A 12,776-nucleotide genomic window follows, 5' to 3' on the forward strand; every position below is an offset into this window, starting at 1 on the left:
ATGAGAAATAAACTGGCTTTCCTCAAGCTTCAAGCATTTCCTACTGCAGTGAGACACACCACCTCCTCTTCAAGAGATCTGAAGACTTCTGGCAGTGTCGTTCACATCCACAAGCTGTTCAGCTCCCCAGGAGCCAGTCATACATTTGTCATCCACAGCTGGTCATAATTGCACAAACCAATCAGCCACTTGCTGCAGGCTGAGTCTCATTGTGTACGCACTCTGTCTACCACAGTCAGTCATCCTCACTGACAAAACAGCAGTGTAAATGCAACTTACAATGTCACTGCTTTCTAGTGCTGCAATTGCTTCAAACTTTTCAGTTTTAACATCATCCTTTTTCTATTTCAATCTGTGATGATGCTGCTCCTTTAACAATGTTATGTTGTCCTTCTTTTTTCAAAAGGAGTTGTAAAATGCAGAGGTTCTGCTATGTTTTGGATTAAGCCACTTTGGTTTTGGCTAACAGATACTGCCTAAGGCAGCAGTCAGTAAAATGAGCTGTTAAAACACTTGTATGAATGAAAGGGGAGTGCCCAGTTCTGCCATTTCAGGGATTTTAACCCTGGTTTGGTTTGGTTTTAGCAAGCAGACTGTTTGGAGCTGCTAGGGTAAAAGGCTCCCTGGTTCAGCAGTTCCCGCGCTGATTCCCTCTCTCTAACATCTTTCCTAAAAGAACCTGGGTTTGAATTGACCTTTTTTGCGCAAGGGTGTTTTTATGAGGATGTTGTAGAAAACCAGGACAGCTCTTTGTTAAGTTGTGGGGAATATCGTGTGTCCGAGTTTTCAAATAGCTGTTATTCTAAATTCTGTTTTCTTTTGCTTGTTTTATTCAGTAGTCTGTAAATAAATTCTGTTTTGTTTAAAAGTGAGTAGTTGGGCCAGCTGCATCACTCTTGGAATATCCACTTTACATCGGCTTAAAACAACTAGCAAATTTATGGTCAGGCAACCTTCTTGAAATGTTTAAGGGGATCTAGTCTGGTCCATAAATCCACAATCAAAAATACAGCAAAATTGCTTTTATACTAATAATGCTTTTATACTAATACAAAGCCAAAACTAGCTTCTGTTTTTCAGCCTACCAGTGTAAATTTAATCCATATTAATACATTTTTCCTGCTGTTTAGACTGAGTGAAAATAAATTGGGAGATTCTGGAGTGAGATTACTGTGTGCAGCTCTGAAGAATCCAGAGTGTAAAATTGAGAGGCTGGGGTAAGTACCAGAGAGAGACTGTTTACAATCACCGGGCGTCTGACATTGTTCATTATCATCGTCATCAGGAATAGTGTTATCTGTCATGTTATATTATTGGTATCTATAATAACATTAATGTCAAATAACAGGAACTAAAATGGATGTGGTGGGGTAGAATGCAAAGAAAGACAAAATTGCATTTGTTTGTGGTTTTTGGGACTCCTGACATTGAGATTTAATCCTGTAATGTATTGCATCTGCATCAAATTATAGTTGTAGACAAGGGAAAGATGAATTGAATATGGCCTTTCTGTCTATAAGAGCAAAATCTTGAATTTTTGATTCATGACCAACTGTGAAGAGAGTTAACAGGCTGAATCTTACTTTCTTTTGGCTCTGTCAATTTTGTTATGTTTTGTCTAAGGTTTCTGTCTCTGAGACCATACGAATTTACTAGTGCTATCATCTCAATCTTGCCTCATTAACTACCATGTATATTTATATATAGGTTAATTTTGAAGACAGTTTTTTAAATCTGAAATTAGACTTATACATGAAGTATTGTTTTCGAGGGATGAATATTTATCTACAAAATAGATAAAATGGGAAATTTACCTTCCTGGTAGCCCCCGGTTCCTGGTTCTGGAACGTTCCCTGTAAACTGTATCTGACTTGTTGATCTTGCTTATAGTTCCCAAACAATTAATCATTCCAATCCGAATTTTATCCCTTCTATATTTCTTTCGCTCTTGCCTTCGCTCTAACTTGTTTAAATTTCCAAATCAATATCCTCAATTAAATTTCACTCTAATAAATTAATCCTTGTTCTCAAAGCATATTTGTTGCTTATGTCATGTCTTCTAATTGAGGCATTTCATGACTGCTATTCTGTCTTATTCATGAGCTTTCAGGGGCTTTCACAATTCAATAAAGTATTCTTAAAACAGAAATCAAACGTTTTGAATTGATTCCAGTTACTAATATCACTTCAATGTTCCTATTTGACACCTCACCATTTTGAGTTTTCAAAAGCAACTTATTAATTTCTGTAGGCATTTCACATTTCACAATCTATCCAAATTCAAATAAATAATGGATGCTCTTTAATTCATTCCTATTTTTAAAAATATTGTTTTCATGGGAAGCAATTTGTGTTCACTGTTGTGGTTCTGTTCGCCGAGCTGGAAGTTTTTGTTGCAAACGTTTCGTCCCCTGGCTAGGTGACATCATCAGTGCTTGGGAGCCTCCTGCGAAGCGCTTCTTTGATGTTTCCTCCGGTGTTTATAGTGGTCTGTCCCTGCCGCTTCCGGTTGTCAGTTTCAGTTGTCCGCTGTAGTGGCCGGTATATTGGGTCCAGGTCGATGTGTTTCTTGATGGAGTTTGTGGATGAATGCCATGCCTCTAGGAATTCCCTGGCTGTTCTCTGTCTGGCTTGCCCTATGATAGTAGTGTTGTCCCAGTCGAATTCATGTTGCTTGTTGTCTGCATGTGTGGCTACTAAGGATAGCTGGTCATGTCGTTTCGTGGCTAGTTGATGTTTATGTATGCGGATTGTTAGCTGTCTTCCTGTTTGTCCTATATAGTGTTTTGTGCAGTCCTTGCATGGTATTTTGTAGTCCCAAGCACTGATGATGTCGCCTAGCCAGGGGACGAAACGTTTGCAACAAAAACTTCCAGCTCGGCGAACAGAACCACAACAACGAGCACCCGAGCTACAAATCTTCGCACAAACTTTGAATTTGTGTTCACCTTTTGTTCTTTCTATTGTCTATCCCAATTTCATTCTGGGAATCCAGGCTGCATTCTGGGAATGGAGAACAAGGGGCAATGTCTTGCTTCAAACATTCGCCCGCCCACCAATGAGGGTTTAGTTTCCCTATCAGCATAAATTCACCTTTGGCTTTGTTGGAAAATACACTTTGCAATTTCTTTTTCAGGCAGCCATCATTTCACTTGCCTATGCAATCTTAGTTTCCTGACCTACCTTCTCCTTCTGACCTGAGCTCTCACACCCACCTGCATGGTTCCATCCTCACCAGTCCAGTCCCGACACCTCATTGAGATTTTTTCGATCCTGTTCATATCTGCCTGGTGCAGCTCTCTGCCCTAATCACTGATGGTAAATGAATACATACTTGCCTAAATACAGTGATAGTTCAGGAGATGTGGCATGAGAACCTGCTGACTGCATCAAAATCTTTTGTCTCAACTTGACCTTGTCTGTTTCCAGAGGTTCATATCAATCATTTATTTTCATGCATGCGCAAGAAGAGCTAATTTTATCACCTGAAAGATAAAACCAATTCCACAGGATTATAGGCATTTACAAGTCTCATACAAATATTAACAATATTACATATTGTAGTTCTCATGTTTCGTCATCCATGTGTTTTATGTGATCAAATGTTTTCCCTCTGTTCACACAGACATTGTTTATATTTTGCCAAGTCATGTGTTATCCTGTTTACAGTGCAGCTCCCAGACACCACACTTGACTTTGTACCTGTGTGGTTCCTATTTGCTTTGACGAGTGCTGACAATATGATTGACAATTTAACCATTAACTACTGCAAGCCCTTTAGGTGGGAAAGGAGCACAGAAAATTAGAGTAAGGAGCACTGTGACCCTTTTTGTGCATAGACTGCATTACCTGCTAAACAGTTTTACCATCAGAGGCTTCCTGCTTGTATTAGGGCAGCTTTGTTGCTGCAGTCAATGCCTCTCCAGAGAAACCATTATTGAACAACGTGATAAAATGGTGGATAAACAGAGCCCTATGGGAAGTGACGAATGCCTCATGACATCAGTCACTGTGGCACTGAATTTCTGTACCTCAGGTTAATTCTTCATAGCATTAGTGTTTTCTTTAAGAACACCAGCCAATCCAAGAGCTTTGGCACCAGTTCAGTCATAAAGTCATCATCATAGAGATTAGATTAGATTAGATTACTTACAGTGTGGAAACAGGCCCTTCGGCCCAACAAGTCCACACCGACCCGCCAGAGCGCACCCACCCAGACCCATTCCCCTACATTTACCCCTGCACCTAACACTACAGGCAATTTAGCATGGCCAATTCACCTAACCTGCACATTTTTGGAGTGTGGGAGGAAACCGGAGCACCCGGAGGAAACCCACGCAGACACGGGGAGAATGTGCAAACTCCACACAGTCGGTCGCCTGAGGCGGGAATTGAACCCGGGTCTCTGGTGCTGTGAGGCAGCAGTGCTAACCACTGTGCCACCGTGCCACCCACAAGATGTACAGAAGGGAAACAGATGCTTCGGTCCAACCCGTCCTTGCTGACCAGATATCCCAGCCCATATCCCTCCAAACCCTTCTTATTCATATTGCCATTCAGATGCCTTTTAAATGTTGCAATTGTACCAGACTCCACCACTTCCTCTGGCAGCTCATTCCATACACGCACCACTCACTGCATGAAAAAGCTGCCACTGCCCTCTAGGTCTGGACTTCCCCACCTCAGGGAAAAACCTTGTCTATTTATCCATGTCCTTCATGATTTTATAAACCTCTATAAGGTCACCCCTCAGTCAGTTAAGCTGTAGGGCTCAGGGGCTTCATTAGGTTACCACAGGTGCAGGGATGGAGGTGTTGCTAGCTGGACCAGTGCTAGTTGGCCTTGAGAGGGGGGTGATGAGCTTTTGCCTTGAAAAGCTGCAGTCCATATGCTATAGGTAGATCCACAATGCTGTTACGGAGAGAATTCCAGGATTTTGACCAGGTGACACTGTGAGAATGGTGATATATTTCCAAATCAGTGTGGTGCGTGGAGGGCACCTTGCAGGTGGTGCTGTTCTCAAGTATCCACTGCCCTTGTCCTTCTCTATGGAAGTGGCCATATACGTGCACAGCACCTTCCACATCTCTTTTGGAAATTTCTGCTGTGTATCTTGTCAGAAATATAAACTGCTGCTATAAGGTGTTAGAGGTCACACGACATCAGGTTATAGTCCAACAGGTTTATTTGAAATTACAAGCTTTCAAAGCGCTGCTCCTTCGTCACGTCACCTAATGAAGGAGCAGCATTCCAAAAGCTTGTGCTTTCAAATAAACCTGTAATGTTGACAATATTTTGTCATTTGACTTCTGATCTTGTCTATTCTGGTCCAACACTGGCATCGCCACACCATGGCTGTACTGGGTTGGTGGGGAAGGGAGTGTACATTTGTGCATGTGTTGCCATTCAAGTGGGTTACTTTTGTCCTGGTTGGTGTTGAGTTTCTTGTGTTGTTGGAGCTGCACCCATCCAGGCAAGTCGGGAGTATTCCATCACACTGTTGATTTGTGTAGATGGTGGAACGACTTTGTGAAGTCAGGCTTTGCGTGCAGTAGTATTCCTCGCGTGTGACCTGCTCTTGTAGCCTCTGTATTTACATGGTGAACCCTGTTGAAATTCTGGTCAATGGCAACCCTCCATAGTGTTGATAGAAGGTGACACAATTGAACATCCAGGGAAGTAGTTATTTAGTCTTTATTGAGGATGGACATTGCCTGGCATTTGTCTGGTGTGAATGTCACTTGCCACTTGTTATCCCAATCCTGGATATTGTCCAAGTCTTGCTGCACTTGGACATTGATTGCTTCAGTATATAAGGAGGTGTGAATGGTGCTGAACGCTGTGCAGTCATTGGTGACGGTCTTCACTTCTGATCCTATGACAGAAGAAAAGTCATTGACCCAACAATTCACAACTGCTTCACCAATGAGCATCCCGCTGAAGAATGCTTGCAGATATGTTCTAAAGCTGTGATGACTGTCCTTGAACAACCACAGCCATCTTCTTATGTGCCAGATATGACTTCAACCAGTGGAGACTCCAGTTTTGTTCAGGCTCCAGGATGCCACATTCACTCAAATGCAGCCTTGAGGGCTGTCACTCTCTCCTCACTTCAGGAATTCAGCTCTTCTGTCCATGTTTGAACCAAGCATTTGAGAGGTCAGGAGCTGAGTGGCCCTGATAGAACTGAAACTGGGTGAAAGGGGAACGATATAAAAGAGACCTAAGGGACAACTTTTTCATGCAGAGGGTGATAAGTATATGGAATGAGCTGCCAGAGGAAGTGGTGGAGGCTGGTACAATTGCAACATTTAAAAGGCATCTGGATGGATATATGAATAGGAAGGTTTTGAGGCGATACTGATACTGGCCAGGTACTGGCAGCTGGGATTAGATTGGCTTGGGATATCTGGTCGGCATGGACGAGTTGGACCAAAGGGTCTGTTTCCCTGCTGTATGTCTCTAGGACTCTCCTATAGACTTTTCTACCTTTGTTAGCCCTGGTGCTGTTCTTTGAATGTTCTTTACTATCTCTTGGACCCCTCACTATATGAAACATAGTAATTGGAAATGCTTTGAAATCATTTGGCACTTTCTTTCTCATCTCCGTGTTTGCAGGAGCCACTAAACTCTTGAAGACCCAGTGGTGTGCAAAATTGAAGGGTTTTTAATCCATACCTTGCCCACATCGCCACAACTCCTGCCTTCAATCCTGTTAACAGGATTTCATAGTTTCCAGTGATATCATGACCCTTATCTTCGACACCAGCGCCAACTCCTTTTCTGCTCCACTGACTTATCCCATTATCCTTCCGAGCATCTCTAGGCAAGAACGTAAGGATGCAGAGATTATTTTGCACTCTTATCCTCTTATCATTTAATCACTAGTGCACTTCTGTTATGTTCTTTTTTTCCCCTCTGTATACCCTCCTCTTTCTATGTCACTAAATCCTTTTCAATTGGTGCTTTTTCCCAGTTCTGATGAAAGCGGATGTGACTCTGATGTTAATTTTGCAGGATCAGTGCAAGTTCTAAATCAAATCTTGAGGACTTCACACTTCACATTATTATTGTCATTGGGAACACTAGATTTATCCTCGTTTCTCATTTTACTCTCTCTGATTCCCAGACTGGCTGATAATCATCTCTCAGATTCTTGTGCTGAGGATCTTGCCTCTGCTCTCAGTTCAAAGCAGTCATTGACACATTTGGATCTGGAGGCAAACTCCTTCACAGAACAATCCGCTCCCTTTCTCTGCCGCCTCATACAGACCTGCAAGAGTCTACAGGATATTCAGTGAGTAGTTACAATACTTCATTGACTATATAAAAAATTATGAATTGGATTCATTGAATTTAAGGCTTAATGCTTATTATTTGGTTGGAACTGAGAAATAAGAAAATGATGATCACCTTATTGGGATTGTACTTTAGACTCTCCATAGTCAGTGGGGCAATGAGAAACAAATTTGTAAGGAGATCTCAGTTATCAGCAAGAATTATAGGGTGTTGTGGTAGGGGATTTTAACTTTCCAAACATAGACTGGGACTGCCATAGTGTTAAGGGGAGAGGAATTTAAGTGTTACAAGAAAATTTTCTGATTCAATTTGGAGGCACTGCTGTTTGTCATTTTTATAAATGATCTGGATGTGGACATAGAAAGATGGGTTAGTAAATTTGCAGGTGACACGCAGGTAGGCACAGTTGTGGATAGTGCCCAAGGATGTTGTGGGTTACAGAGGGACGTAGACAAGATGTACAGCTGGGCTGAGAAGTGGCAAGTGGAGTTTAATGCGGAAAAGTGTGAGGTAGTTCACTTCGGAAGAAGTAACAGGAAAGCAGAGTACTAGGCTAATGGTAAAGTTCTTGGCAGTGTAGACAAACAGAGAGATCTGTGTCCAGGTGGATATATCCCTGAGAGCTGCAACCCAGGTTGGTATGATTGTGAAGAAGGCATATGGTGTGTTGGTGGACGGGGCGGGGGGGCGCTGAGTTTCAGAGCCATGAGGTCATGCTTCAGCTGTATAAGACTCTGATAAGGCCACACCTGGAGTATTGTGTACAGTTCTGGTCACCGCATTAGAGGAAGGATGTGGAAGCTTTGGAAAGGGTTCAAAGGAGATTGACTAGGATGTTGCCTGGTATGAAAGGAAGGTTTTATGAGGAAAGGCTGAGGAAACTGATGCTGTTTTCATTGGAGGGAAGAAGGTCAAGATGTGACTTAATCGAGGCATATAATCAGAGGGTTAGATCGGGTGGACAGTGAGAGCCTTTTTCCTCGGATAGTGAAGGCTAACATGAGGGGACATAGCTATAAATTGAGGGGTGACAGATTTAGGGCAGATATCAGGGGTAGTTTCTTTACTCAAAGTAGTAGGGGTGTTTAACTGCCTGCCTGCAGCAGTCGTAGACTTTAAATGGGCATTGGGCATACATATGATAATAATGGAACGATGTAGGTTAGATGGGCATCCGAGCTGAAAATGTGTTGCTGGAAAAGCGCAGCAGGTCAGGCAGCATCCAAGGAACAGGAGAATCGACGTTTCAGGCATAAGCCCTTCTTCAGGAACTTCTTCAGGGTTTATGCCCGAAATGTCGATTCTCCTGTTCCTTGGATGCTGCCTGACCTGCTGCGCTTTTCCAACAACACATTTTCAGCTCTGATCTCCAGCATCTGCAGACCTCACTTTCTCCTCCTAGATGGGCATCAGATTGATTCCATAGAATGGTGCAACATCGAGGGCCGAAGGGCTTGTACTGCACTGTAACATTCTATGTTCTAATATGTGGAACATGCAAACCTTAGCCACTGAACATGATTCTATTAGTTTTGCATTAGTGATGGAAAAGGATAGACCAGATCAAAAAGTTAATGTTCTAAATTGGAGAAAGGCCAGTTGAGGTGGTATTTGGCAAGAACTTCCAAAAGTTGATTGGGGCGGATGTATGCAGCTAAAGGACAGTCTTCAGAAATGAGAATGAGAAAATGAAGTCCAGAGACAGTATGTTCCTGTTGGGGTGAAGGGCAAGGCTGGTGGGTGTAGGGAATGCTGGATGACGAGAGAAGTGGATGTTTTGGTCAAGAGAAAGAAGGAAACATATGTCAGGTTGAGACTGCAGAGATTGAGTGAATCCTTAATGGATGACCGCAATAGGAGTATACTTAAGAGGGAAATCAGGAGGGCAAAAAGGGGCACATGAGATAGCTTTGGCAAATATCGTTAAGAAAATCCAAAGGGATTCTACGAATACAATAGAGATAAAAGGATAACTAGGGTGCGAATAGGGCTACTCAAAGGTCAGTGAGGCAGCCTATGTGTGGAACCACAGAAGATGGTGGAAGATGCTAAATGAGAATTCTGCATCAGTAGTTACTGTGGCAAAGGATATTGCAAGATATAGAAGTGGGGGATTAAATGATGATATCTTGAAAAATATCCATATTACAGAAGGGGGTGCTGGACAGCTTGAAACACATAAATGTGGATAAATCTCCAGGACCTGATCAGGTGTATCTGAGAACTCTGTGGGAGGCCGGGGAAGTGATTGCTAGGCCCCTTGCTGAGATATTTGTGTCATTGATAGCCACAGGTGAGGTACCAGAATTGGAGGTTGGCTATCATGATGCCACTATTTAGAAAGGTGGTAAGGAAGAGCCAGGGAACTTTAGACCGGTGAGCCTGATGTTGGGCGAGTTATTGGAGGGAATCCTGAGGGAGAGGGTTTGCATGTATTTGGAAAGGCAAAGACTGATTAGGGATAGTCAGCATGGCTTTGTGCATGGGAAATCATGTCTCACAAACTTGATTGAGTGTTTTAAAGAAGTAACAAAAGGGATTGATGAGGTTAGAGCGGTGGATGTGATCTATATGGACTTCAATAAAGTGTTTGACAATGTTCCTCATAGTAGCCTGGTTAATAAGATTAGATCACATGCAATTCAGGGAGAACTCGCCATTTGGATACAGAACTGGCTCAAAGATGGAAGATAGAGGTGGCGCAGGGTTGCTTTTCAGACTGGAGGCCTGTGACCAGTGGTGTGCCACAAGGATCAGTGCAGGGTCCATATTTTTTCATTGTTTTATATAAGCACTTTGGATGTGAACATACGAGGTATAGTTAGTGAGTTTCAAATCACATTGAAATTGGAGGTGTAGTGGACATCGAAGAGGTTTACCTCCAGGGTACAACGAGATCTTGATCAGATGGGCCAATGGGCTGAGGAGTGGCAAAAGACTTGAATTTAGATAAATATGAGGTGCTGCAATTTGGTAAGGCAAGTCAGGGCAGGACTTACACACTTAATGTTAAGGTTCTGGGGAGTGTTACTAAACAAAGAAACTTGGAGTGTAGGTTCATAGTTCCTTGACTGTAGAGTAGCAAGTAGATAGGATTGTGACAAAGGCATTTGATATGCTTGCCTTTATTGGTTATTGCACTGAGAATAGGAGTTGAGAGGCCATGTTGCAGCTGTACAGGGATTGGTTCGGCCACTTTTGGAGTACTGCATGCAGTTCTGGTCTCCCTGCTATCGGAAGAATGTTATGAAACTTGAAAGGTTTCAGAAAAGGTTTACAAGGATGTTCCCAGGGTAGGAGGGTTTGAGTTATGGGGGGCGGCTGAATAAGCTGGGGCTGTTTTCCCTGGCGGCTGAGGGGTGATCTTTATAGATCTTTATAAAATCATGAGCGGTATTGACAGGGTAAATAGACAAGATCTTTTCCCAGGGGTGGGGGAGTCCAAAACTAGAGGACAAAGGTTTACAGTGAGGGGGGCAAGATTTAAAGGGGGACTCGGTGGCTCAGAGGTTAGCACTGCCTCACAGCGCCAGGGACCTGTGTTCGATTCCAGCCTCGGGCGACTGTGTGGAGTTTGCACATTGTCTCCGTGTCTGCATGGGTTTCCTCCGGGTGCTCTAGTCTCCTCTCTCAGTCCAAAAATGTGCATGTAGGTTGAATTGGCCATGCTAAATTGCCCATTGTGTTCAGGGATGTGGCTTTTAGGCGCATTAGTCAGGGGAAAATGGAAAAGTAATAGGATGGGGGATGGGTCTGGTTGGGATTCTTCAGAGGGTTGGTGTGGACTTATTGGGCCAAATGGCCTGTTTACACACTGTAGGGATTCTATAGAACCTAAGGGCAACTTTTTCACGCAGAGTGTAGTACTTGTATGGAATGAACTGCCAGCGGATATGTGTTGGTTGGTACAATTACAGCATTTTAAAGACATCTGGATTCACAGCGCCAGAGATCCGGGTTCATTTCCCGCCTCAGGCGACTCTCTGTGTGGAGTTTGCACATTCTCCCCGTGTCTGCGTGGGTTTCCTCCGGGTGCTCCGGTTTCCTCCCACAATCCAAAAAAAATGTGCAGGGGTTAGGTGAATTGGCCATGCTAAATTGCCCGTAGTGTTAGGTGAAGGGGTAAATGTAGGAGAATGGGTCTGGGTGGGTTACGCTTCGGCGGGTCGGTGTGGACTTGTTGGGCCGAAGGGCCTGTTTCCACACTGTAAGTAATCTAATCTAATCTAATCTAATCTTATATGAATAGAAAAGGTTTAGAAGGATATTGGCTAATTGCTGGCAAATGGGACCAGATTAATTTCGAATATCTGGTTGGCATGGACAAGTAGGATTGAAGGGTTTGTTTCCATGCTGTACATGTGTATGACCCCAAATCATTCATTGTCCTCGATGTTAAACAACTGGATTTTCTAACAGACAATCCCATATGTGAGCATCTGCCAGGAGTTGGGGACTCCTGAAAATGCTCTTCAAATATAACAATAGCTCCACCCACCTCCAGTATATGTGCAGCCTGTTGACTGGTGAACTGCCTTCCTTCCAAACCAAGAGAACTGTGATACTTCAACAGTTTTAATGACAGAGAATTAGATCTCTTCTTTGCATAAAAGTCAGTTGAATTGATTTTATAGCAGCAGTTAATTTGGTTTCATATTACTCACTCTGAAATAGTATAAAGATTAAAATGTACAGTTATGAAATACAAGGAATGATATTTTTACTTGTCAAGACTTGCTGTTCTTCAATCGCTGTTCTGTAGGTTCACTGTCTTGCAGGAGGCACAGAGTTTATGATTTGTAAATCAGACTCTGACTTATTAACTAAAAGCAACACCTTTCAGCAAATGTAGACGATAAATAAGCTGTCTTTCCTCAAGCTTCAAATATTTCCTACTGCAGTGAAAAATACCACCTCCTCTTCAAGAGATCTGAAGCCTTCTGACAGTGTCGTTCAGCTCCCCAGGAGCCAATCTCACATTTGCTGGTCATCCACAGCTGGTCACAGCTCCACAAACCAATGAGCTACCTGTGGCAGGCTAAATGTCATTTTGTACACACCCTGTGGTACCAGCCTGTCTGCAGCCAGTCATTCTCACTCAGTGTAATTGTCACTTATGATGAGTGTTGGTAACTTACTTTAGAGTGGTGTGATACCTTCCATAATTCTTGTACTTCACACTGTTGTTTTCCTATTTCAGCTCACAGTGAAAAATAGAGCTTTTATACTAACACAAAACCAAAACTATCTCCTGTTTCTCAGCGTCTTGGTGAAAATTCAGTCCATATTAATGGGAGGGTTTAAACTTGGTGGGGGGAGGGGTGTGAACCAGAACTACATATCTGATAGAGGGGTACTTGTAGGTGGGGCAGTGACAGGATTTAGTGAATCTATCAGGGAGGTTTTTCACGTGATGAAACGAAGGGATTGATTAAAGTGTGTCTGCTTTAATGCAAGGAGTGTCAGAAATAAGTGTC

The 12,776-nt window shown here is 42.9% G+C and overlaps 1 protein-coding gene across 1 annotated transcript in view; it reads left to right on the forward strand.

Moving 5' to 3' along the window:
* The window catches only part of LOC122542350 (NACHT, LRR and PYD domains-containing protein 3-like), a 93,168-nt gene that overhangs the window by 55,245 nt on the left and 25,147 nt on the right, over positions 1-12,776 (forward strand). Inside the window, exons 9-10 of the mRNA XM_043680040.2 lie at positions 1,131-1,217; positions 7,130-7,297. Of these exons, the coding sequence (XP_043535975.1) occupies positions 1,131-1,217; positions 7,130-7,297 (255 nt within the window). The remainder of the gene's footprint in view (positions 1-1,130; positions 1,218-7,129; positions 7,298-12,776) is intronic.

The sequence above is a fragment of the Chiloscyllium plagiosum genome, unplaced genomic scaffold (genome assembly GCF_037043375.1).
Source record: "Chiloscyllium plagiosum isolate Xiang-an unplaced genomic scaffold, Cpla_swu_hap1 HiC_scaffold_33, whole genome shotgun sequence".
NCBI classification, from domain to species: domain Eukaryota; kingdom Metazoa; phylum Chordata; class Chondrichthyes; order Orectolobiformes; family Hemiscylliidae; genus Chiloscyllium; species Chiloscyllium plagiosum.